Raw genomic sequence first — 26,730 nt, forward strand, 5'->3', positions numbered from 1 at the left:
CATCTAAGGCCCCTATTGATAAACTGATCCATCAAAAGAGACGGACATATCATAATAAGCACATAATTAGCAGTGTAGCACTAATTAGAAAGCCAATCATCAACTGTAAATAATGGAATATTGGGCTAGCAGAAAGTGTATAAATAGGTAGAGACAGATGTGCTAAGGTGCTCAAGAGTGTCGAGATATAACGGCTATATAAGCACAGGCGTGGTTTAGGTACCTCAGCAGCAAAAGAACAAAACCCCTCAAGTTGGATCAAAACTTAGCCACATCCACTCTTTCTTTGTTTTTGAATCTTAAGGTTGGACGAGCTTAGAATACATTGAACAGATTAAATGGCTCCAAGAATTTCGGTGTCGATCCTCATGGTGACATTGCTGCTTGTTGGTTCTTCAGCTTGCTTTGTGGAAGGTATGACATCTCTATCTCCCTCAGATCCTCTTAGCATATACATATGTTCATAGTTCATGTCCAACTTCTTGGGCTCTTAGATGATGTTTTCTAATCTATAACTCTGTTTTACCTTTCCCCTGTTTGTTTTCTTGAATGTTCTCTGTTAGTTTCTCCCCCAATTCTCATTGTAAAGTGCAGACTAAGCTTGCTGGGTTTCTTTCTGCTATCAATTGTGTTAGTTATCTTCCACGCATTTACAATTATCCGCTATGAGTTTGAGTTGATTAGTTCTTGTCATAAAATGGTTGAAATTGTTGCTAATCATTTCTGTTTGAAACAAACATATCCGCTTATGTACCAGAGCTGAAGTCGCTTGGATTTACTTACTCGGGTGCGACTGGCCCTCAGAGATGGGGAAGCTTGAGTCCATATTTCTCAGCATGTAATGGAAAGAAGCAATCTCCTCTGGACCTTGCCAAGGACAAGGTTATTCGTAGCAGGAATTTCAAGCCATTAACCCGAAATTACCTTGCGTTGAATGCCACATTATACAACAATGGCTTTAACATTGGGGTACTCGTTCCTTGACTTCCTCCACACTTTTGTGCATCTTATAGTCATAATAGTCCTCATGTTATTACTATCATTATATTGGTAGGATTACGTAAGAAACTTCTTTTGCTACTCCGTTAAGGTGAGTTGACAATATATAGGGAGGATCTACAAAGAACCTCCTTAAACTTGAATTAAATGTGATAATGTTTTTATTTTTAGCATGTATTTTAATAATGAAAATCATTTATTCTCTAGTTCATATGAATCCTACAAAAAATCAGCCAAATCGAAAACCGTTTAACCATTGGATTAGCATAACATTTGTTTTAATTTTATCTAACATACTACATTTGTTTACACAATTTTGAATGACCAAATGATTAAGGATTTGGTTAATTTTTTGTAAACACAATTCTTGCATAGGAATCTAAATGATCAACTATTGAAATCAATTAGTTAGGTCATATATTAGTGTAAACTAGTAAAAATCATATAATTCTTAGAGTAAGGAGATCCACTATATATATTCCACTAATGGATCTTTTTTTTTTTTGGCTATTTTAAGGGATTGCTTATTAGGTAGGCCGACTTTTCAGTCACATATCAGCATCTCCACCGTTCTATTTTTAGGTCTCTATGAGCAGATTATTTCTATAAATTTTCAGCTAGATTGATAATCGTTAGGGTACCGAACTAGATCAAATCAATGGACAAACCGAATCTATCTAACCTGAACTGTTTATGTTCTAAATAGTAAATCATGATTATGAATACCTAAACGATCATCAACTTAATTGGCTAAAAATTTACTAAAAACTAAACTGTGGAGATGCCGATATGTGATTGAAAAGTCGATCTAATAAGCAATCCCTTAAAATTGCCAAAAAAATGATCTCTCACCAAAAAGGCTATATATATATATATATATATATATATATATATATATATAGAGGGCCCTTCCACTAAGGGATCCCTTTTTTTGGTCTTTTATAGGGATAGGCATTAGACAAACTTTTCGATTATATTTCGGCATCTCAACCGTTCATTTTTTAGGTCCTAATGTGTAGATCACTTCTGCAAATTTTCAGCCAAATTGGTGATCGTTAAGGCATCCAAAACTGCAATTTACACGAACGGACAGAATCTGTCGAACAGGAACCGTTCGTTTTTATAATGTTAAATTGCAGTTTGGATGCCTTAACGATCATCAAATTGGCTGAAAATTTGCAGAAGTGATTGATACATTAGGACCTAAAAACTAAACGGTTGAGATGTAAAAATATGATCGAAAAGTTGGTCTAATGCCCTATCCCTAGAAAAGACCAAAAAAATTGATCCCTCACTAGAAGGGCTATATATATCCTATCCAGAGCGGAGCTCCGCTTTGAAAATTAACGTGTGAAGTTCGAGTTTTTGGTCACTTTTCGGTCACATATCCACATCTCGGTCGTTCAGTTTTTAGGTACTAGTGTATAGATCGTCTCTGCAAATTTTCAGCCAAAATGATGATCGCTAAGGCATTGATAATTGCCTTAAAGCTAGTACGGTTCAGGTTGACAGATTCAGTCCGTCCATTGGTTTAAGCGAGTTAGATACCTTAACGATCATCAATTTGGCTGAAAATTTGCAGAGATGATCTATACACTAGTACCTAAAAACTGAACGGTCGAGATGTGGATATGCGACCAAAAAATGGCCCAAAACTCGAACTTCACACGTTAATTTCAAAGCGGAGCTCCGCTCTGGATTGGATATATATATATATATATAGAACCTTGCTCAGGTGCGGATATCCGCACCTAAGCAAAAACGTACGGATTTTGTGTTTTTCCCCACTTTTCGATCACACATTCACATCTTAACCGTTCAGTTTTTAGGACCTAATGTATAGATCACCTCTGCAAAATTTCAGCCAATTTGGGGATCGTTAAGACATCCAAAACTACAATTTACACGAACGAACCGAATCTGTCGAACCGGAACCGTTCGTATATATTGTTGTAATTTGCAGTTTTGAATGCCTTAATGATCACCAAATTGGCTGAAATTTTGCAGAGGTGATCTATACATTAGGACCTAAAAACTGAACGGCTAAGATGTGAAAATGTGATCGGAAAGTGGGTCAAAACCGGAAATCCGCACCTAAGCAAAAAGTGCGGACGTCCGCAGCCAAGAAGGGCTGTATATATATATATATATATAAGTTCTTGTTTTCTATGCGATCCATAAGTTGTTAGTTAGCTTGATATTGATGTATAATGTTTGTCCATTCCATTAAACGTTTGAGGTTAGTGATTATCTAACATGGTATGAGCGCCCTAATTTACAAAAGGTCTTGTATTGCGTACCCCATTCCCCCGTACTGTCTGCACCCACGTGCCAGTTGAGGCTGCAAGTGAGGGAGAATTAATGTCAAGTAATTAGCTTGATATACATATTGTCATTCATTTTAACCACTGAGCTAGCTCAAAGTTTGGGACGGATTTTGTTGTATGCACCATGCAGGTGCATTTCGATGGACAAATTGCCGGAACATTAGTCATAGATGGTAAGAATTACAACTTGAAGCAGCTGCACTGGCATTCTCCCTCTGAACACCGTATTAATGGAGTCCAGTATGTGTTCTCTCTCTCTCTCTCTCTCAGCCAATATACTCCTCTTTCTGGTTTACTGATGACACTTGAAATTACAGAGGAGAATAGATTAGCACATGAATGTTACAAACTGAGATGAAATCTAGCCAGGAATTCTCTGTAAAAAAAAAAAAAAAAAAAAGAGTTGTGTGTGTCCTAATTACAAAAAAAGCTGCAGGGCTTATTGGCATTTCATTGAGTTCTACAGATTTCCAGCGGAGCTTCATCTAGTTCACCTGGCAGATGATAATAGCATCGCAGTTGTGGCAAATCTTTTCCAATATGGCAAAGATGACATCTTCATCTCTCAGGTACATATATTTAGTTTCTTGTTACATGCATGTATTTACCAAAGAACTAGTATATGATCCCTTAGTCCGAGTTGGGGGTTTGCAGCGAGGAGTCTCAAGATGTGGGTTAACATGGTATATATAGAGGTTTCTAGCTGGGGCCACCTCAGGCCCTATGTAGCTTCGCCTGGTTGAGCCATTCCCTTCTCCCTGCTGGGATGATCCTGGTAGCTTAAGTTTTTGGGGAAAATGGGTGTCTAACATGAGGGGAAAAAACCATTAAATACAAATATGTATTAATCAAATGATCGAATACCATTCTATATGTGAATGCAGATAATTCCATGACAAACTTAATTCCAATGCACCAAACCTCATGCCAAATTAGCTCAAGGATTCAATGGATTATTTAAAAATTACATTAGTTGGAATAATTTGACATATATAACTACAATTTATGATTTTTCAGATCAAGGACAAGCTGGCGGAGTTGGCCGAGGAGGTATGCAGAAGAGATAAGGATGCACATATTCCCCTAGGAAATATAGACATGAAAGAGTTCGATAAAAGAACCCGCAAATATTGGAGATATGTTGGCTCTCTCTCTTCTCCTCCTTGCACTGAGAATGTCATCTGGAACATCCTTGGAAAGGTACTACTAATCACTCATTTCCCTGTTATACTTGTATATATTGGAAATATTCACTTACAGAGAATCCGGCAACATAAACACAGACCGTGAATCTGGACTATTGATTTTGTTGATATTTGTTTGAATGAATGATTTAGATTCGTGGCAGCTTGAATGCAGATAACATGCATAAGCATCTTATGTTCTTATATATCGATCTGCTTGATGAAAATGATGGAACATATGATGAAGCATAAATGCATATGTGCAGGTGAGGTACATTTCCAAGGCTCAGATAGACGCTATAAAAGCACCATTGGGAGCAGATTACAAGAACAACTCAAGACCGCTGCAGCCTCTTAATGGACGCAAAATTGAGCTCTTCCATGAGCTTAGCAACTAGAAGAGAGTAGTATAAGTCACCATCTAGCTGATATTTTGTCGACATTAGTGTACTTTTTTTTTATGAATGGAAGAGAAAAATAAGTTTGTGTATGCCTTTCTCAAGTCTTTTTGTCTATGCTCTCTTAAGTTGATATTGATACCAAGCCACGGAGGACCAACCTCCTTACGAAACATAGGCTGGACCATCTTCAAAGTTGATCTCACCAGACCATGAGCTACTTGGTTGGCTTTTTCACACATGTGCTTCCAGTTCACCATTTCAAAATCTTGTATCAGCAAATGGACTCCCTCTAACACTGCTCCAATCTCAGACAAGTTTAACTCTGCTTGAAAGTGCACTAATGATGCACAACGCATCACCTTCAATTTCTAGTATTGTTATGCCCAGCAGCCTCCAATACCTCAGTCCCTCTTCCAACGCCAAAGCTTCAACAGCAATAGGCTTCAATGCTGCAGTGATAGGAACAGCCAACGCACCCACCAAATCTCCTATATCATTCCTGATCACTGCACCCACCCCTGATTTGGGTCACAAGCTCCATCAAAATTCAGCTTACACCAATGTGTCTGAGGTCTCTGCCAAACCACAACCTCCTTCATTTGGGTCACAAGCTCCATCAAAATTCAGCTTACACCAATGTGTCTGAGGTCTCTGCCAAACCACAACCTCCTCATCATCCCTTCTATCAATATTTTGTCTTACCTGCTGCTTCTCTAATGCTTGCAAAATTTCACCCTGCCAGTCTCAACATTTCCTTACCAGTTCACCAGGATCCATAGTAGTTTGTCTATGAACTTCATTGTTTCGTCTTTCCAGATCCACCAAGTTAAGAGGCCAAAAAGTTCCACTTTTTCAAGCTCCCCTGATGCCATCACATGTGCAAACAGATCAACAAAATATGGCTCTCTCCAAATCTTGTAGACTGGCCATAACCAAGTCAATTTCCAAATTTCCTTAACCACACGACACTCCCAAAGGCAATGAAGCACTGTTTCTTTTCGGACCTCCACATTCTAGCACACCCCGATTGGGAACAAATTCTACGCTTAAACAAACACTCAACACAAGGCAAAAACGAGCGGCAAGCTCTCCATAAGTTTCATTAATAAAGCAAGCATCCCACGTACCTGGTTGTGACATCAACCTCTTCACAGTAGTTTCAGGAGGCAGAAAATAAGGGGAGTCCATCTCTTTTTTTTTTTTTTATCCAATAAACAACTTAAATGCTAGCTATAACAACATTTCATTTATAAAGGGGAGACTATGCCACTAGACCAAATGGTGCTGGGCGGTTTATCTCTTTTTTAATTTCTCTTTGAAAGATTATTTTAGCAAAAAATTAGATAAAAATAATTGTGTTTAACTATTTATTTTGTATCACATATAATTCAGTGTTTTATCCAAAATATTATGTTTGTCCTATCGTGATAATTGTTTGACTATATGTATGTTTGACCATATTTTAAAATTTGCTTGACTTCTTGCGAAGATATTCTATGAATAGACAGTTCAATTTATGTATATCACATTATGAAAGGGTGATTAGCTAGAACATTCATGTTTGAAAGGAATCAACCTCATCTATATGCATCAATTTCAGCATGAAATGTATGATATTGGGATGATGTATAGTTGGGGTCGATGCCTTTCCCTTTCAGTTTTGATAATGAGAAGGTTGCATATCAAGATTACACAAGGACCTAAAACAACTAATTGTGTGGCTCATTAACCCTACAAGTCACAACTCACAACTACTAGCTTCATTCTCTCCTAAATATCCGCCCTAATTTTGTTCTTACAATCATAGCAACTGGATCTGATCATTTATGGATGAACAGACTGGCAGGATTGTGTTAGAACCAAGTACAACGAATAAAAAATTTAACAGAAATATCAATTAGGATACTATTTGTGACTTTTTTTATAATTTGAGGGACGAGTTATTAACTCTATTTTGGGTAACTGTATTGTGACGAAAACCCAAACAAACATAATGTAAGGTTTGGTAAGCAAGTGGAATGATTACAATGAGAAAAAAATGTGGGTTGGAGGACTCAAAGGGTTGAAAAACGTGTGAATAGGTTTAGTTTAATTAGTTTAGGGATCAACTTTTTCCAATGACATAACTCTCTATACTAATCGGCAAGGTGGACATTTTCAAAGAGAGTGATATTCTCCTCATCAAAAAATTATGAGAGTGATAATCCAGTCATATTCTCAATGATATATATATATAGTTTTCACAGAATTGTTCCACCTTCACATTCCGAGTCAACAGAACACAATGTCCAAATAGATGACCAGACTCTAAAATTCTACGACTGGATGATGCAAACATCTTGGTCCCTTCTGACAAAAGTCATCAAAATATTAACCTTCACATGTAGATTTAGAGGAATTGTTTGTTTCAGTATATATGTGTGGAGAGCTGCTCACGTCAATATTTAGAGAATTCATTTCAGTAGTGCATTTTAAATAAATAATGAGACATAGTTGGTCCAATAATAATTTTTTAATAAAGATTAATAAAGTTTTAAGTTTAAATGTCTGTTCTTTTTGGTCTAATAATAATTTTTAATAAAGATTAATAAAATTTTATGTTTAAATGTCTGTTCTTTTAAGGTCAAAGAAGAAATAATTAAGCATTGTATTGGAAAACGTCAATTTGTGTTACTGTTTGATGAATGATGATGATGGCTATTTGTTGCAGGCGGGGATTTGCTTAAAGAAGTCATTTACGCAGTAGTATGTTTGGAATATAGTGAAACATAGTTCGTCAAATCGTATTTCTCTTGACAAAGATCAATGAATTTTTAAGTTCAAATGTCTGTTCTTTTTTTTTTTTTGAAGAAATGGCTGGTGCGGCTGCCCTCAAGCCTTGATTAATGAAACCGTCGAATACAATGGGGGGGACATTGAGCCTAAACCCCTGATTACAAGGGGGGGCTACCCTGATTAATGTCTGTTCTTTTTAAGATAAAAGAAAATTGATAAAGCTTTTGGTTCAATTTGTGTCCATTGAACAGTAATCATGATTACACCATGCGTTAACAATTTGACAATGTACTCTAAAACTAAAATGGGTCGTGACCACTTACTCAATTTTAGCTTAAAAATTGTCCACTTACTCCACTAAGAGTTTTTTAACCTCATTTACCCAATCTAACAGTGTTTGACAGTATTGCCCTCATACTCTCTCGACTCTCTCTCTCTCTCTCTCTCACTGCTTCGTACTCATATCCCAAACTACAAACCCTAAATTGCCCAACCTCTCTCTACAATTCCTCCATTTCTGGTGGCCTCCAAGACCCCCGACGAGTCTTGCATCTCCAAGATCTCGGCGACTACTGCATTCGGATCGGCGACTACTGCGTTCGGTTTTGGATCGCAGTGCAGAAGACGTAGAACGGCGGAGGTTAATATACGCACAGGGCATTTCGTCGGAGCCGATCTGGACAGAGGCGATGCCGTTTTTGTTTGTCAGAGGTCCAGGAAGCTCCGAAGCTCCACGCTCCAAGTTCGGGTCTGGGCTTCGCCGGTTTTGTTCGTCAGAGGTCTAGGAAGCTCCGAAGCTCCACGCTCCAAGTTCGGGTTTGGGCTTCGCCGGTTTTGTTCGTTAGAGGTCCGGGAAGCTCCGAAGCTCCACTCTCCAAATTCGGGTCTGGGCTTCGCTGGCAGGGCTCGGACGACGTCACTCTGTTGGACGGCGTCGTTCTGTTTTTTTTTTTTTTTTTTTTTGGGAAATTTGGCAGAAGGCTTATAAGGAAAGAAGAAAGAAGAATGAAAAAAAAAAATTATTGAGTAGTTATACATGTCTATTGCGGGGTAATAATATGATTACGGGGTATTATTAGGGGGCAATAAAATCAGACACCGGAATCCGGTCACCAGTCTGGTAGCCGGATTCGGGATTCCGGTAGCCGGAGTCCGCGGCCGGCCACTGGTCACCGGAGTCCGGCAAGGTCTCCGATCACTTCTCTCTCTAAGTAACAAAAAAGGAGAGGGCAAAAATGTCCCAAAAATAAATAAAAAAGAATAAAAAAATACTTAATTAGATATTAGGGAAATGATCTCTTAGAGTGTTTGGGTAAGTGGGCAATCTCTTAGAGTGTTTGGGTAAGTGGGGTTAATTAACCCCAAAATTAAGTAAATGATCATTTCCCCAAACTAAAACTACGAGCCATGTAGATCAAACTACTACCTGTTCCAATTTACAAACTAATTTATCTGCGAAGTTAATCTTTCAAAGAAAACCTAGGTTTCGAAAAACACAATGAGGTATTGATGCTAGTTCAGTCGAGAATCAAACAAGCGCGATTTAAGTTGGAGATGATTGTTGTTTTGAGTTGGGATGTGCTGCAAGATGTTTACTTCTTTTCCCAAAGAAGTGACGATAGTTAATTGGTGGTTTGATGGAGGTTCCAATTATTGATATCTATATATAACTACCAGTTCTATCTTAGGGTATGAGTGTAACTTCTCTAACGGCCCCGTTCACATGGTCACCTACTGACCAAATAATATTTGGTCAGTAGGTGACCAGTTGATCATGACTGACTTCTCTAATTGGAGTAGTTTAAAGCTTACAGAGCCATCTCATCACTGTGATCTTTTACACTAATAGAGTTTTTGCTTTTCTTACCATTTATAGAACTCATTTTTATTTAAAGGATTTGTGTCGGACTCGCCGAAAGTTTTGTATAAAATTGCATTAACTTTGTGTCTTTGACTCTTATCTTAAAAGAGACCAACTATAATCTTTTTTTTTTTTTTTTTTTTTTTTTTAAATTTAATTTCAAAGGTTGCTCTCCCTCTCCATCTCCATCTCCATCTCGGCATATCTCCATAGTACAATAATGAAGAAAAGTATCCAAATCTGAAAAAGTGAGTAAAGACAACCCAACTTCTATATTGCGGTAGGCGAGAACACCTCCATTGAAGGCCCTCAACATGTAGTGAATGTGATAGAACGCACATGCTTGAACAGGTTTTACAACTGTGTCGCAAATTAATCTTTACGGTAAATTTCAATTCACAGCATTCAAAATTGATTTTCACACCCATCTAAATTAACCAGAATTTCGTCAAAACCTTATTACCCAAAATTACAATGAAATTTACAACTGCTCACTCGCAAAAACATATCTATTTACAAATACCCACCCTCATCGCCTAAATTCTAAAACAATGAAAATACAAACGACAACGAAATGTAGAAAACGGCAAAAAGTGGTGATGAGACTTTTTTTTTTTACCTCTCAAAAACCCCGTTTTGGAGGGAAAACCGTTTTTATTCAACGTGCCACGTCATCCCAACGACAGATTTTTTTGAAACAGAGGGAAAAAGCGGGTCCCATTCTAGACTGCCATTCACGACCGCCACGCACGCACTCACTTTGCGTCCTCCCCTTTCCCGAGTCGCTTGTGGAGCCCCCCACAGATCGCCGTCGGATCAAGAAATCTCGATTCCCGAGCCCCGGAGCCGCTTTTACGCGACGTCGATGCCGTGCTCCCCGACCCACGACCCGGATTTCCGACCCGACACGAACCGCTTCATCCCGCCCAGACCGGGCGGTTCGCTCTCCGTGCTCTGCCTCGGCAGCGAGTCGCACGACGCCGTTTCGTAGTCGAACGCCGCTCTCCTCGCCATGCTGCTCCTTCTCGGCGGCGACTCCGCCGCACCAAACGGCGCGTGGCTGTCACTCTTCGACTTACCTCGGCGGCCGTGCCGAAACAACCCCCGAAAACTCGCTAGAAACCCGGACTTCCGTCTCTCGACCGGTTTTACCGACTTCTCCATCGACGACGCGTCGTTGCTCGACCGCTGCCGGTTCCTCCACCGCCGCTTCCGGTCCCGCTTCGATCTGACCCTCCCCATGCACGAAACCTTCGGCGACGACGGCTCGATCATCGACCCGTCCGTCGATTTCCCGACCGATCCGGACCGCTTCGGAAACAACCTCCCGTTCCCGACCTTACAGTTCCTCCGGTGCTTCGTATCGGCGTAGTTCGTCTTCTGCGGCTTCGGTAGGCCAATAATCGCCGCCTTGGACTTCAAGTTCTTCGAGAACCGCTGCGAATTGTTGTTCGAATTCGGATGCAGGTTCGTGGAGTTGGAGTTGCTTCCTTTGGTGGAGTCCTTCCTCTCGTAGAAGGCGTTCCGGTCGAACCAGTCGTACTCGGCGTCCTTCGACAGCCAGAACGACTCCGGCGGGAAATCCGCCGCCACAACCGGTTCGTCGGCGTCGGCGGCTTCGTCTTCCGGCCGGTCATGGTCTCCGCCATCGGCCTGCGTCTCGCAGGCGATTTTCCGATCCATTGAGCCCCCGGCGCAGGCCGCAACTAGGGTTTCCAAATCGACTTGTGGCATGTCACGGAAGAAGTGAAGAGCAAGAAAATCTGAGAGAGAGAGAGAGAGAAGGTTGAAGAAGATGAAGGTGGGTGTGAAAGAGAGGAGCTTATATAAGAGAGAGGTAGATGTGTTTTGTGGAATCTTAAGACCCCGTTTGGGATTGCTTCGCTTTTAAAAAAATCAGCTTTTGTTCAAAATTTTAGATTTTATTGTGTTTGGTAAATAAATAAAAAGCAGCTTTAATTGAAAGTTATAGGTCACTGGCAGCAGATTTTAGAAGCAGCCTAGAGGTTGCTTTTAGAAGCTGCTGTGGATCAAAACACACTCTGCAGTTATTTTATGTACTGACAGCACTTTTAAAAATATTATTTACCAAACACGAAACTGTTTTAATTCACAGCTAATTATTCTCACAACACAGCAGCAGCAGTTTTTTTTAAAAGTCACAGCAATCTCAAACTAGCCCTAAGTCTCCTAGAACTGAAAGAGTGGTAAATATTTAGGGTTTTTTACAGTTTAACCGGTTGACTCTTCTACCTGGTGGTTTGGTTTAGACTTTAGAGAGACCCCATATGTCCTGTGGGGAAAAGAGAAACAGGGATATTTTTTTTTTGGTTCGTCAAAATAAGACGAAAGCAAAAAAAAAAAAAAAGACGAAAGCAAAGCAGACGGTGCACAACCCGATTTGCTTTTTACGTACGAGCTGATTGCATTGGGTTCTTTCTATTTCCCTAATCAACTTGTTTATTAACTCTTAAATTTTATTAATGGAATTTAATGTTTGTTTTACTCGTGCTCGGCTCGGCTTGAAGCCTTGAAAGAGGCTTTCATGTTGATTTGCTACTCATGCGCAAGATTGGCGGGATTAGTTAGTAGTTAGTAATAAATTCTTAGTTGTTGATCACTCATGCTAGTGTCACTATTCTTCACTCGATTATTTTTTTTTGGAAGATTGTTTCTTGGTACATTAATGTATCAAGAAATGGAGAATTCCACAAATAGTCATTTAACTATGACTCATTCGACACTTTGGTCACTAAAGTTTCAAATGTATCACTTTGGTCACTCAACTATTACACTGTCAATCACTTTAGTCACAATTATCTCACTTTGATCACTTCTCCCAATCATTCTAATACATATTTCTCAATTTTTCACAATTGATTGGACGAAAATATTATTAATATTGTGGCAAATAATTTTTTTTAATGAAAAAAATTAAAGAAGTGACTAAAGTGAATAACAGAGTTAAAGTTGAGTGGCCAAAGTGATATATTTAAAAGGTGAGTGACCAAAGTGTCGAATAAGTAAAAGTTGAGTGACCATTTATGATATTCTCCCATCAAAAAAAAAAAAAAAAAATCTCATAATTTTGTTGGGATTAGCAGCAGATTATGATGCCACTTTTTCTCCTTGTGCCCAAACTCCTGAGGTTGGAGGGCCGTACCTTGCAACCTTTACGGCTTTAATTACCAATGACTTGATTTCCTCAATAACTTATTAATTTGAATACGAAGAGTTTTCTTCTCCTTAGTTAATTGATAATTTTCTCGTAACAAAAGATAAACTTTTAACTAGTGACTGAAGCTAAGAGAGCAAGACAATATGAAGGGTGCATGAAACACAAATTAAGATGTATAGTAATATAGCACCCATATGAGTTTTACTTAAGAAATAAGAAATAATCTCAACAAATCAATATACCGTGGTAATTATTAAGTTCCAAACAATTAACCATGACCCTACGGATCTTATAAGACTCCAAATGGTTCCAAACTTGCCAAAGACATAATCCCTTGAATCTGGGTGGACTTTGTGGGACATTTTAAAGAATGTACGTAATTCATCTTCTAATAAATGATTAATGGATAGACTGAGGAAAACAAATGCCAGGTTTTAATTCCATTGCTTTCATTAGTTTCATACTTCATCTACCACGAAATTTCAGCAGATATCAGAGACTTTGGTACCAAGTTTGGGGAAATCAATTCTGACTTATTTAAGGTTTGCTTACGAAAGCTTTGAGTTGAATGTTGAACTTAAATTAATTCTTACGATTTAATCCGAAACCCCAATTCTTAACACATGTAGGCCATCGCCTAATGCGCACCCATTTCACCGGTCCTTGATTTTTTTTTTTTTTTCTCTTTTACTGTTTTACAAAAATAGGAGACTTGAAATTCATAACAAACCAATCACATCTATGAACCCCAGAAAATTTATTTCAAAGGATAAGGCTTACATTGGATAACCCTAGGTCATAAGTGCATCGCCATCGTGATCTCTAAGAATAGAATGTGCATAGACTTTAGTAGAATTAGAAGCTCATTAGTTAGTTTGATATAATCCATCAAGGAGTTTTCATAAGGAAAGTCATTCTTTTATTTTCTTCCTAAACTTAATCACAGTAGGAGTACATAATCTAGATTTTTATATATAAGGCAGGTATATGTTCATTTTTCTTGTATACAAGATTGTCTGAAATTTGTACCATACGTAGAATGTAATTTTTTTTTTAGGCTAGAAAAGTAAAAATCATGAATGGTCCCAGAAATACTCCGCAATAGAGGGTAGTAGGTGTATGAGTTAGAATAGTCGACTTTTTCTCTCTACTAGGGTTTTTTCTCTAGCGGGGAAACTAATCGAGCTCTGATCTGATGTCGGCGGAGGAGACTATCGTGCATTTAGTTGGGGGCGAGGATGCAATCCAAGATCCTTTTTTCTATGTATGTGGCCGCTTGCTCTCTTAGAAACAGGTGTTGCTTCCATCGTTCTCCGCGGCGATTTTCGGCATCTGGGGTTTGAAAGAGCGAGTTCTGATTCTTGAAGAGGAAGGAGGGATCCTTGTTTTCCAGTTCAAGGAGCAGGAGATGAAGAATCACGTCCTAAACGGAGGACCGTGGTTCTTTAACAATTCGATGCTTCTCTTGGCGGATTATGACGGCATATGTGATCTAGCGGAGGTTCCGCTGAATTCAATGGAGATTTAGGTGGCGGTGAAAGGGTTGTGCATGGCTATGCGTAATGATCGTGCCCTGACCCTACTAGGGAACACCTTGGGGCGCTTTGTAAGGTATGACCAAGATGCGCTGCAGAAGAAAGATCCCGTGCAAAGGATCCAGGTTGTGCACTATATACGCTGTTGTGTATGGGCTCGACGTACGTACTCATTTTCGGCGGAGGTGGCGGTGGACTTGGAGCTGAGATAAGAGAAATGCCATGGCATTTGTCGGGGTTGTGGCTTCTTCGACCACGGCCTGGCAACGTGTTAACTGCGGCGGTATCGGGGAGCACTGCTCCAACATTGGCAGCAGTGTTGGTGCCAGTTGACGCGTCCGGAGATGGGTCACCAGGTCAGTCTGAGGTGCTGCCGGCGGTGGGTTCTGGTGTGGAGTTCTGGACGGAGGAGGCTAGGGCTGCTGGGTTGGCGTCTTCAGGTTCTGGGGTGAAGGGTGCAGCCGATCGAAATTTCTAGGCGAGAAACCCTATTTTGAAAATAGGGTTTTCTGCTGAGTCGGGTCGTAGTGGGCCTGCAGGTCCCAGGGTCTGGGGGACTGACTTTGGACTTGGGTGGTGAGTTGGCTGGGCTGGTGGATGAGAATGTTGGTGGGCAAGCTTTTGAGGTGGCACATGGGCCTGATGCTGCTATTTACCCAAGAATTTTGGGGGTGTGAAAATTCAGCCATGGTGAATGGACTATGGAGAAGCGGCAAAAACCTACCTTGGCAGTGATACCTCATGAATTTCATGTTGGTGAACTTGTGGAGGTCTCGGTTACTGTTGGGAAGACTCTAAAGAAGAAGGGTCGGCCTAAGGGTCGTCGGAACAAGCCTAAGTCTCAAGATGGAGAGCTGGAAAGCAAGAGGACCAACCTGATGCCGAGGTTGTTGGATGTTGAAGAGCTTGTGGCAGGTACTAACTCTGACCCCAAGGGGAAGGAGAAGGTACATGTTTAGGGTTTCAACAAGATAAAACATTCTAGACATGAGCCCTTGCAGTAGGGGTAATTTCTATAAGCTTTTCTAAGACGTTTCTAGTTTATATTTGTACCACAATTGCGTGCTTGGCAGATTAGACTAGATGAATATTTTTTTTCCTTAGAGGGCGAGGTTATTCTTGTTTAGGTTAGGCTTGCTGTTCAGCGACCATCTCTTTAGACTTTAATGAGTTTAATTGTGGCTTAGATAAGTTTATCCAGTTTGTCCCGAAATTTCTTATGTAAGTTCTTTAGGCTTTGGTATGTTTATCATGACTTGATTATTAATAAAATCAACCATATTAAAAAAAAAAAAAAGTAGGAGTACATAATTATAAGTGATAATAGGAAACTAATTATCTCATTTGAACTCCAAAGAAAAAACAACAATTAATTCAACTCGAATATTATATATATTCTCATTCTAATCTTGCTGAAATTTTAGGTTGACATATATTGGAATTTGGACCAAGTCATGCATTTGAGGAGGACCCGTAAAACCCAGAAAAGAACTTGATTTTTGAAAAATATTTCTAGGAAAAGAAAATTAAACGTGACACAGGAACAAAACCTCTTGTCTACCATGTGAACTTTGCTAAACTATGTTAAACAGCGACAAGCGTGGCCAGTGGCCCACCATTGTACCGATACTGTCACAACTTAACCACCCGTTAGGTGTTGGGTTTTAATCACAAAAGGTCTCGGTACAATTGGGTAAGAGCCACCCACTTATAAGTTATATTTTATTTGTCACTTTTCCAATGTGAGATCTTTCCTCTCCAACACGCCCCCTCACGTGCAACCTAGCTCTAGGTCTGCACGTGAAATTCATTCATCCAATTCCCATATTGGAAATTGGGACACAAGTCTCATATTGGAGACTTGGTCAATACAATCCAAGGCCTACATTGGACACTTGGTAATTTCATTTCAATGGCAATACAAGGAACCCCAATTTCGGCTCATGATACGTGCCTACGTGGAGACGCAATTGGAGAGGGACCCGCTCTGATACCATGTTAAACAGCGACAAGCGTGGCCAGTGGCCCACCATTGTACCGATACTGTCCCAACTTAACCACCCGTTAGGTGTTGGGTTTTAATCACAAAAGGCCTCGGTACAATTGGGTAAGAGTCACCCACTTATAAGTTATATTTTATTTGTCACTTTTCCAATGTGGGATCTTTCCTCTCCAACAAACTAATTAGGTCTAAACACTTAGTTAGACTGCATTTCTTCAGTGCAGTTCACATGTTGTAAAATTTTGAAAAAATATGTACTATACATCATGTAAGAAGGAAAAAGAAAAAAAACGAATGTCTCAAATGAATTGATGACCAAATCTAACAATAAAAAAGAAAACAAAATCTAACAATAACAAACAAAAACAAAATAATTTTTTTTTTTTTTTAGTAAATAAATGCTGATGAATTAGTAATATTCCATGACAACTAGTTGCAATATATATTTTATTTAACTGCTCTAGTGATCCAATAAGTCAGATGTGCAATCTTGTCCAGTTGTTCCCAGGGCCAACTCCAATAGATTTGAGCTGCTTGGACATGGCACCGCCTTCTTCTAGATAATGACAATTGGATTGCTCGAGCATCACTTCACTTGAACATGTTCTTTATCATGACAATTAGATCAATAACAAAGTGTTGTATTTTGCTCTCTTCAATCTGTTCTCAAAGTTAACAAGTATAGTAATATCTATACGTACTATGCCCACTTTAATACTATGCAGTAGAGATAAAGTAAAGTAAAGAACAATTTGTTCCAAGAGCAAATTATCATTAAAGAAAAAATTAACGTGTATATTGAAATTAATCACGATTACAATTGTTGATCGAGCTAGAGCATCTTGAGAGGCATACATACATTCATTTGTTTGATTTAATTAGATAATTAAACGATTTTCGATTGGATTGATTTTTTGCAAAAATGATTTTTAAATGTTAATTTAATATATGGACCGTTGAATTATAAATTTATTAAGTACAAGTATGTTAATCGATAATAGAGGTGAATATGCTCGTTTAAGAATTGTCCCTTACTTAAACTTAGCTAGAATTGATGTCTTACTCTTACTTTAATAGAGAGTGAAAGAAGAAACAGGCATAGTATGTAATTAACATATTAGGGTACGAATCATATGAAACTTAAATATGAACAGACAAATCTCTTAAACATCAAGTGAGGCCGGCATGCAGGTGGTTGGTCAATTTGTAGCATAATGGCATGGATCTCTATTTAGTTGCCTTAAAATCAGGGAATAAACAGAATCATGAAGTAGTAGCATAGTATAACCAATTGACTTGACGGAAGCATCCGTGCATGATTGCATGTGTTTAGGTTTCCATGTCTGCTCTTCACTTATATCATGTAGTTTGCCATGTCAATCGCATATGATCGATCTATCACATCAGGAACACATATAAGGATCATTGTAATTTATTTCTTTTTCTTTATGTATGTCAAATAATTCCTTTACAGTTTACAGTTTTTTTTTTTTTTAAATTACAGTTTACAGTTATCCAATTTATTCTATATATACATTCATAATATTTTCTTATCCAATTTTGTTCAGCTACTCAGTAATTGATCAAAAACTTCGTGATCAAGAAGTGGGAAAATTACTACAATGATATTTGATTAGGGTAAAAAGACTTAAATGGTATTTGACGTATAACAAGAAACAATACTTAATTTAAAATACCGAGCACCATAAAACACATACAATCATTTACAAAAAAAAAAAAAAGAGAAGAAGAAAATGAAGCTAATGAGGTTGACCATGCATAGTCAACAATAACAACAAGCTTCTAGGGTTTTTAGCCAACTGTGCTTTTTAGAGAGTTTCAATTTTTTAAGTGAATAATGTAGTTCTAGCTATGTCAAGATATATGTTTGATGATATGTTTTGAAAGATATAGTCATCCATCATCCAATTGATTGGCAGGCTGATCAGTAGTATAATCATAATTTCAAAGGTTTTTAAATTTCATGTGCTAGTGTTTATTTTCTTTTTGAACATTATATACAGGAGAATGTTAGCTTTTTAAGTGATCGGAGAATGTTGTAGCTATTTCCAGCAGTACTTAACAACCATGAACTGTTTCCAACCACCCAATTCCTTTATGTAATAATTATATATCGATCACAAGATTGGTTTGAGATAATGCAATATATACCTACCAAATATCACGGTGCTCAAATATTTCAACACCAAATAAAGCTAACATGATTGGTTTAATAATAAATCCTACATCATGATTCCTAATATTGCTTTAAAATGGCAACAATCTTCCCTCTAAAATAAGACTGAAGGAAGTTGTTCTTCTCCAGAGGAATAACTACAAATTAAGATGAAAAATTTAATTCCAGTACTACTTAAATATAGAATTACAACCACCATATATAGCTAGGGAGAGAGTGAGCTGGTAGGTAAACCTAAACCCTGGCCGGATTGGGACTTCTCATCTAAAAGTATCAAGAACTTACTAATTAACTAATTTGTTATAATAAATCCAGAAACAAAAATTGATTACTCTGATGGATCTCTGGAATATAATCCATGGACACACATATAAAAAAATGGAGGGAATTTGTTAGTTACGTGAATACGTAGCAACCCATAAACCCTAGCTTAACTACCTCATGTACACAATGATTAAGCACCAAATCACCCTAGCTAGTGTAAGCAATGACTAATTGTAGTTTTATTAATCATTAATTAGTGCCTGGATTAAGACCAGGGCTTAGCAGAGCTGCACTAAACGAAGCCGAGCCAGTAAACTAAAGTAATGGAAAGTTGAAAATGTGGGGTACGTAGTGTTGCTACTGTTTGGAGTACTCCGAGAAGAAAGTCCTGGTTTTGGAGATGATGAAGACGAACATAAAGATTAAGATATTACGTAATGGTTTCTTCCGGGTTATGAGCCCTAATCTGAGTAAAGCAGAAGACGCCGCCATATATGAACTGAGTTGTTATACGTAAGTCATGATCATGATTCATGAAGCTTCGTCTTCATCTTCTTTTGGTAAGCTTCTAGAGGATGGATAAATTCGAAGCTTACCTGTATTTATTTATAAACTAATCTAATCCCTTTCAAAAAAAATATCTAATCTACTTTTTTACTCTACTTTGCTCCGTATAAGAACAAACACGATAACAAAAACTATTACTTTGCTTTGACCTCAGTTTAAGAAACAGGAATATGGAGCAATGTGTTTGTCTGCTTAGACTGCTCATGGTTCTATGTTGTGCATTTGAAACACATGAATATATAATTAGAAAGTTAAGAAAAAAAGAGCTTGCCCACTTTTTATTTTTTTTATGAAAACCCAAGTACTATATGTTATACTCATCGATTTTGATTGCATGGCCGACATGCATGAGCCCAAAGGTTAAGTTATTTAACTAGGATATTCGAGCTCGATTTTGTTTAGTTTAAGACTAATTTCAAAAAATTGAGTTTCAAAACACAGATAGAAAGTGAAATCATAACTCAAAACACCGGTAAGAAGTGAAATCATCTATATTCTAATAAAGGAAATAATATAGAGGGTAGTTCTTCTATCTTCATACTATATGAAAGTAACATTAAGTTCTAAATACGACATGATAATATAACTTAAATTAGTGCAGTGTTACAATTTAAAATCACCCTACTAATATAGTAACTCTTTTTAAATTCAAGCGAGGTTCATTTTGTCAACCTTAGGGAAAGTAATTTACGAATGGAGAATATCAAATTTGCTGTTTCTCGATCAGGCACCGACGTCAAAAGTAGTGGCACCACTACACTTGAAGGGCATTGGTCATACAGTCGCCTCAAGCTTTGAGGTACAGGCCATATGTATTATAAAGGTTTCTAGATGATCCACTTCATATATTGTGGATGACTTTCCCATGACAATGGTTTTGCTTTTCCCAAAAGGAGAGAAAGAGATTCTTGGAGAGAATTAAACATCATGCAATGCTGGGACCTATACGTGAAAAACCTAAGACTCGTGTGACATAGGATTAATTCTTTAAACCCTTTTCCCCTTTGTTTTTGTTTGCCTATCTTTCCACTTAATTATTGCTTGTACCAACTCTAGGAGCAATGACGTTCCCAACATCATCATAATCATCATTGCGATGTCAAGCAATTTAAGATTTTAAATCAAGATACGAAACTCAATCATTAATTCTATATGCTATCGGTATTTTTATCTTAAAATAATAAAATTAAAAAAAGTGAGAGTTGAGATTTGAATTTGAGATATTAGTAATGTTGTGCACTATCAATATATTTTATTTTTTATCTGAAAAATTTGAAAAAACTTGATATTCGAATTTCGAACTCAGAATCATATTCAATATTGATATTGCAAATTCAATTTTATAACAAGACATCAACAAAAGAAAAAGACAATTAATAAATGTGTTGGATGTTTGATAGGCTATTGATCTTGCAAGAAATCTAGGCGTACAAAAAAGAAAACATGAAAATAACTGTGTTAGGCATCAACTTCATCCTAGTGATCTTCGTATGTCTAGATTTCATCCAAGTATCATAAAGCGTTTGCCCACTTGTGAGACTCAACAACTAGAATGCATAATGTCATCAGAGTAGGAGTTATACAGTCCTGATCACCTGGTTAGCAACTGACCAGGGATCATTTGCTCAATCACCGTCCGATTGAAATCGGACGGTTCACAACTCTCTTCTCCTCTCTCATCACTTAGCTGTGAACCGTCCGATTGAAATCGGACGGTGATTGAGCAAAAATTCCATGGTCAGCAGCTGACCATTGGAACGGGATCGAGGAGTTATATACGTCTTTCGGTTGAGTCTCGTCCCATGTGAAGCTATTGGGTTGTGTACGTGCTATTATATTATACGTGCCTAAAGCACAGTCAGATGGTAGGACAAATTAAAATTAATCTTACATTGTAGAAGTTTGAATTCAATCCGATGTAATCATTTAATGATAATTTCTAATTATATTCTTTCTTTATATATATATATATATATATATATATATATATATATATATATATACAGTCCGGCTACACTAAGAATGTCCTTAGTTTTTCTTAGGTACGAATTTCCGGTTTTCACCCACTTTCCGATCAAATTTTCACATCTTAACCGTTCAGTTTTTAGGTCCTAATGTATAGATCACCTCTGCAAAATTTCAGCCAAATTGGTGATCATTAAGGCATCCAAAACAGCAAATTACAACAATGTAAACGAACGGTTCCGGTTCGACAGATTCGGTTCGTTCGTGTAAATTGCAGTTTTGGACGCCTTAACGATCACCAAATTGGCTTAAATTTTGCAGAGGTGATCCATACATTAGGACCTAAAAACTAAACGGTTAAGATGTGAAAATGTGATCGGAAAGTGGGTGAAAACAGTAAATCCGTTCCATATATATATATATATATATATATATATATATATATATATATATATATATACAGTCCGTCTCAGGTGCGGACGTCCGTACCGAGCGGACGGTACTGATTTCCTGTTTTCGACCACTTTCCGGCCACATTTTTACATCTTAACCGTTCAGTTTTTAGGTCCTAGTGTATAGATCACCTCTGCAAAATTTCAGCCAATTTGGTGATCGTTAAGGCATCCAAAACTGCAATTTACCATTATAAATACGAACGGTTTCGGTTCGACAGATTCGGTCCGTTCGTGTAAAATGCAGTTTTGGATGTCTTAACGATCACCAAATTGGCTGAATTTTTGTAGAGGTGATCTATACACTAGGACCTAAACACTGAACGGTTAAGATCTAAAAATGTGGCCGAAAAGTGGTCGAAAACAGGAAATCCGTACCGAAAATTCGGTACGGACGTCCGCACCTGAGAAAAAAAAAAAATATATATATATATATATATATATATTCTCTCGAACAACAAGAATTAGATTGGAAAACTATATTGAGTTTCAAGCTCCTCCTTATAGGGGATTAAGACTAGAAATATTGAGGATGTCATGTTAACTCTTTAGTTGAGACTTTCATGAGTATCTATACGAATAATCTTGGTAAAGATGAGAAACTTTGGTCTTTGCTAGAAATATTTTTAATTCCTAATCTCTTTGAATGAATTTTAGAGTTCTTGGTTCGGGAAGAGTAGCTCTTTTAGGTATTACAAACAATAAAGTCTTTTTCGTGTAAGAAAACTTGAGACTTAAATAAGGATAATTAAGCCCATGTGCTGAACTTCAAATTAAACACTGTATTTTAGAAGTTTCTACAACCCAACAAACACTGTGTTTGTGCTCTAACTATCTCAATCTCGCTTAAAGCAACTCCAACAGTTTCCCTATAATTTCTGTATAATAGGGAAGCAAAAGTCAAAGCTTTAACATTTTTTTTTTCTCCAACTCCAACAGGTTCCCTATTTTACAGCAATCTCTAAAAATCTCCATATTCTTCCAAAAATTTTAGAGATTGCTGTAAATATAGGGAATTTGGTTTTCTCTTTCCTTACTTTCCCTAAAATAGGGATAGTTATAGGGAATCTGTTAGAGCAAAAGAGACTCATTTTTCCCTAAAATAGAGAAAAATCAAAATATGGGGAAACTGTTGGAGTTGCTCTTAGCTTACAGCCAAGTCTCAAAATCTTACTTTTTTTTTTCCTATCATTCATTCACTTATATATAATTTTCTTATGATCAAGCATAAACCTTTATGAAGCTATCTCGCATACTTATGCATAAAGTTAATCTTCTAAAGATTAAATTTCAGGTGTTGCACTTTTACTTGCTTTAAGTTTTTTAGAGGACCAAACTGTCAAACTAATCCTAATCGGAGTGGGAGTTTTGAAACTGTTGAACTAAACCTTTCCTTATTATCCTTGTCTTACAGTATTAAATCTACATTTCTCTATCGCTTCCAACAATGGCCATTAAAAAACTTCTTATGTTTTAATTGTACTTATAGTATCAAAAATAGCCTCTCCATCTTCATCTTAATCCATCGCTTTCTAGGAGTATTTGTACGCCTTTAGGGCGCGTTTGGTAGGGGGGATTGGACATGCATATCTAGTGGAAGATAAGCCATCCCATGTTTGGTAACAACAAGCACTATATTAAATGAGACTCTAGAGTCCCCAAAACCCCCCAACACCTTCTACCATAGAGACACCAAAAGTCATGGGATTGTGGAAGCCTCATTCTCACTCTACACTTTGCTTCAGTGCTTCAGTTCATTGATATCATTCTTATGGTTACCTCCCTAAACCTAACTGACCTTGACGAAGAACACAACAATTGAATCAATCTCATTCTGCTCTCCTTCTCCACAACCTTCACCCATTCTGAAATTAAGCACAAACAGACCTCATTCCTAGCCCCAATATTCATAATTGAATCAAAATTAGCCTAAAGAAACCCGAAACCACCACCCCAACGGTTGTACCAGATGGTGGCTGAAACACCCAAAAACCAATTCTTCCAAAACATTATCAAATTCAAAAACCATGTAAACTAGCTTGTAGAACATGAAGAGTAGATCAACTTTCATACCTCATGTACCTCAAAACATCGTTGGAAACTTCGGCGTTCGATTCTCTCTCCACACCCACCAATGAGACCAATTGTGGCTAGAGGCACGTCGGCGACTACAAGACGGATCGAACCCGACCAGTGCGGCGGCCGGAGGTGGCCTGACAGTGAAGTTCTGATCAGGTCACTGTTTGAAGCTTCGCTGGTTTTGCAAGTTGGTGGTGTTGATGGTGTTAGTTTTAATTATAGTCCTGCTGGCACCAAACATGGGTCAACCTAGCATAAGCCAGGTTTGAAGAGTGCAGGACTGTAGAAGAAATTAAGACCGGGTAACACAATCCCTCCTACCAAACGCGCCCTTACTCCTTGAGGAAGTCCACATCACTGTCAAAGGAAAGTGTGTATATGTGTGTTTATGTCAAGCCACGTATTTATAAGAGATTTTTATTAATAACGTGTAGTAACAATGGAAGCAAAATGTTCCTAATAGAGCAAGATAATGGATTCTTACGTGGTCTTCTCCATTATAAAAGAAGTAAAGAACAAACACGATCAAAACAAAAGGTGCACACAGAGCAAAACACAATGAAGATGGGGTCAGATTAAAATTTATAAAAAGTAACGGGCACAAACACCGAATTAAAAAAAAACGACACGGGCTTCTTACAAAAATCCCCCTCACCAGGATTCGAATTTTCAGACCGTTGAAGCCCGTTGGCAGACAAGAGGTAACCGTTAGAAACAGTAACCTCCCACTTAATCTCCTTCTCCTTCCCCAATGCCCAAACCTTCATCCTCTTCCTCCTTCTTTTCCCTTCCAATCTAATCCACTCACATACACAGAAGACCAGCAAACCCCACTTCAATGGGCTGCGTATCTTCCAAACTGTTCAAGAACGATTTCAAAGAAGAGGTCACCATCACCCACGGCGCCCAGTGCCTCAACCACGTCGTCTCCCTCACTTCCAGCACTTACGGCCTTCTAAATCTCGACAATGACCCACCGGTTGTTTCCGAGAATAATAACTTCAAGAAATCTTCTCCGAGGAAGGAAGATCCGGAGGTTATCAATGCTTGGGAACTGATGGAGGGGCTGGAGGAAGCGGTGCCGGTCAAGAGGAGTCCCAAGTCGCGCTCTGTTCTTCGGGGGTTTGCGGATTTCGATGCGAGGAGTCCGTTGAAGTTGCTGAACCAGTTCGGGTCGCCGATGAAGGGGAAGCGATTTGGGGGGAAGGAGAATAAGGGGAGAGTGAATGGGTTGGGGTATAGTCCCAAAGGGGTGCCGAAATCGAATATTGGGTCGGAGAATTCTTGCAAGAAAGCGCTGAATTTGAGTCCGGCGGTTAAAGGGTCTCCGATTTCTGCAAAACGGAGGAGTTTTGGGAGCGATTCGTCCAGGAGGAAGAGTTTTAGTCCCCTGTTTGATCCAGAGCTGGTTGCTTCTTATGAGAAGGAAATGTCTGAAGAGGAAGTGCAGATCAAGAGGATGGTGCTGCCTTCGCCAAAAACCAGGAAAGTGAGGTATTCTAACCGAGATTCGGAATCTGTGCTGAAGTTGTTTGAGAAGAAATGCCCTCCTGGTGGCGAGAATGCTGTTGTTATTTACACGACTACATTGAGGGGGATTAGGAAGACTTTTGAGGATTGCAACAATGTGAGGTCAATCGTGGAGTCTCACCTCGTTCGCGTGCTCGAGAGAGATATATCGATGGATTCGGGGTTTAAGGAGGAGATAAGGGGGCTAATGGGGACTAAAGAGGTTAGGGTTCCGCTTGTGTTTGTGAAGGGGAGGTTGATTGGTGGTGCTGATGAGATTGTGAAGTTGGAAGAGGAAGGAAAGCTCGGGGTTTTGTTCGATGGGATTCCGAAAGCGCTTGTTGGGTGCCAAGGTTGTGCTGGAATGAGGTTTGTGATGTGCGTGGAGTGCAATGGAAGCTGCAAGGTTTTGGATGAGGGGCAAAAGAAGATGGCCAAATGTGGTGAGTGCAATGAGAATGGTTTGATTCATTGCCCACTTTGTTGCTAAATGTATTTAATTGAATTGACTAATCGAGTAGTGCTTGCTCGGGTTTTAGGATTTTCGGGTTTTGATGATGATCTTTGGTTTCTGAGGGCAGAACAAGGATTTTGATTTAAGAATCAGCAGGGTGTTTCAGTTTAGGAAATAGGGGTTCTAAAGTGGGTTTTAGGCCTCTTCTGCAGTATCCCTTGTAATTCTTAGGATTGGTTTCTTTAATTCTCTAGGACTGATATGTGTTCTGTACACATGGCAATGTTATTGATGACAATTGTACCTTTATTTATGCTTCTTTATATATTTTATTCATTTTTGATGAACAAAATGGATACGATTCTTGGTTTCTTTTTGGTAAATGTAAATCAACTCCTTTGGTTCTTATGTGCATTCTGTTTTAGTCACCAATCTAGTAGCAAATAATTGATTCCCGTTGCCTCTCTTTCACCGGATTCATTGCGAATGAGTTGTCCAGAATCCCTTGTTCTATCTGCATAAGAAAGATGAATAACTTCTTACCATGCCAGACGCTTACAGAACCCAAATTTTGGTCTCCATATGATGTAACCTGGTTGGAAAAATTGAAACTACGATGAACCCAACTGAGACCAACCCAAACTGAAAAATTGAAATCAGTCATCTCCTAATGTGTACTCACGAAAATTCTACCATGCCGTTCATAAGGGGATAAACACCAGGTTTTAACCTCTCGATCGGTTAAGTACCTCTTCTTTCTAGGGTATAAAGTGTTCTTCTCCATTGAGTTTGGTGTGTATGTCACCTTCTTTCTATGGAAATCATAGCTTTTTTGTTACTAGACCATATATCCACACAAAAAGTAGTACTCAAAATTGCTAAGCTCTTGGTGTTAAGTTGGCTCAACATGTTCGAGGCAGACATTGTTTCTGCAGGACTCCATGAACCAGTTAATAATTGTTCGTGACAAAATGAAGTGCA

At 38.5% G+C, this 26,730-nt stretch overlaps 3 protein-coding genes across 3 annotated transcripts; 2 read left to right on the forward strand and 1 right to left on the reverse strand.

The window, feature by feature from the left end:
* Window positions 1-5,004, forward strand: LOC133723673 (alpha carbonic anhydrase 1, chloroplastic). Its single transcript, XM_062150555.1, has 6 exons — window positions 1-414; window positions 758-969; window positions 3,457-3,566; window positions 3,793-3,895; window positions 4,344-4,526; window positions 4,777-5,004. The coding sequence occupies exons 1-6, from the start codon at window positions 339-341 to the stop codon at window positions 4,906-4,908; spliced, it is 816 nt and encodes a 271-aa protein (XP_062006539.1). The 5' UTR covers window positions 1-338; the 3' UTR covers window positions 4,909-5,004.
* A 4,976-nt stretch (window positions 5,005-9,980) lies between these two features.
* On the reverse strand, window positions 9,981-11,352 carry LOC133721727 (uncharacterized). Its single transcript, XM_062148418.1, has one exon. It carries the CDS (start codon window positions 11,279-11,281, stop codon window positions 10,400-10,402), a length of 882 nt encoding a protein of 293 aa, XP_062004402.1. The 5' UTR covers window positions 11,282-11,352; the 3' UTR covers window positions 9,981-10,399.
* A 13,053-nt stretch (window positions 11,353-24,405) lies between these two features.
* Window positions 24,406-26,125, forward strand: LOC133721588 (uncharacterized protein At3g28850). Its single transcript, XM_062148241.1, has one exon. The coding sequence runs from the start codon at window positions 24,625-24,627 to the stop codon at window positions 25,783-25,785; it is 1,161 nt and encodes a 386-aa protein (XP_062004225.1). The 5' UTR covers window positions 24,406-24,624; the 3' UTR covers window positions 25,786-26,125.
* The last annotated feature ends 605 nt before the right edge of the window (window positions 26,126-26,730 follow it).

Source organism: Rosa rugosa, chromosome 7 (assembly GCF_958449725.1).
Source record: "Rosa rugosa chromosome 7, drRosRugo1.1, whole genome shotgun sequence".
Lineage (NCBI taxonomy): Eukaryota > Viridiplantae > Streptophyta > Magnoliopsida > Rosales > Rosaceae > Rosa > Rosa rugosa.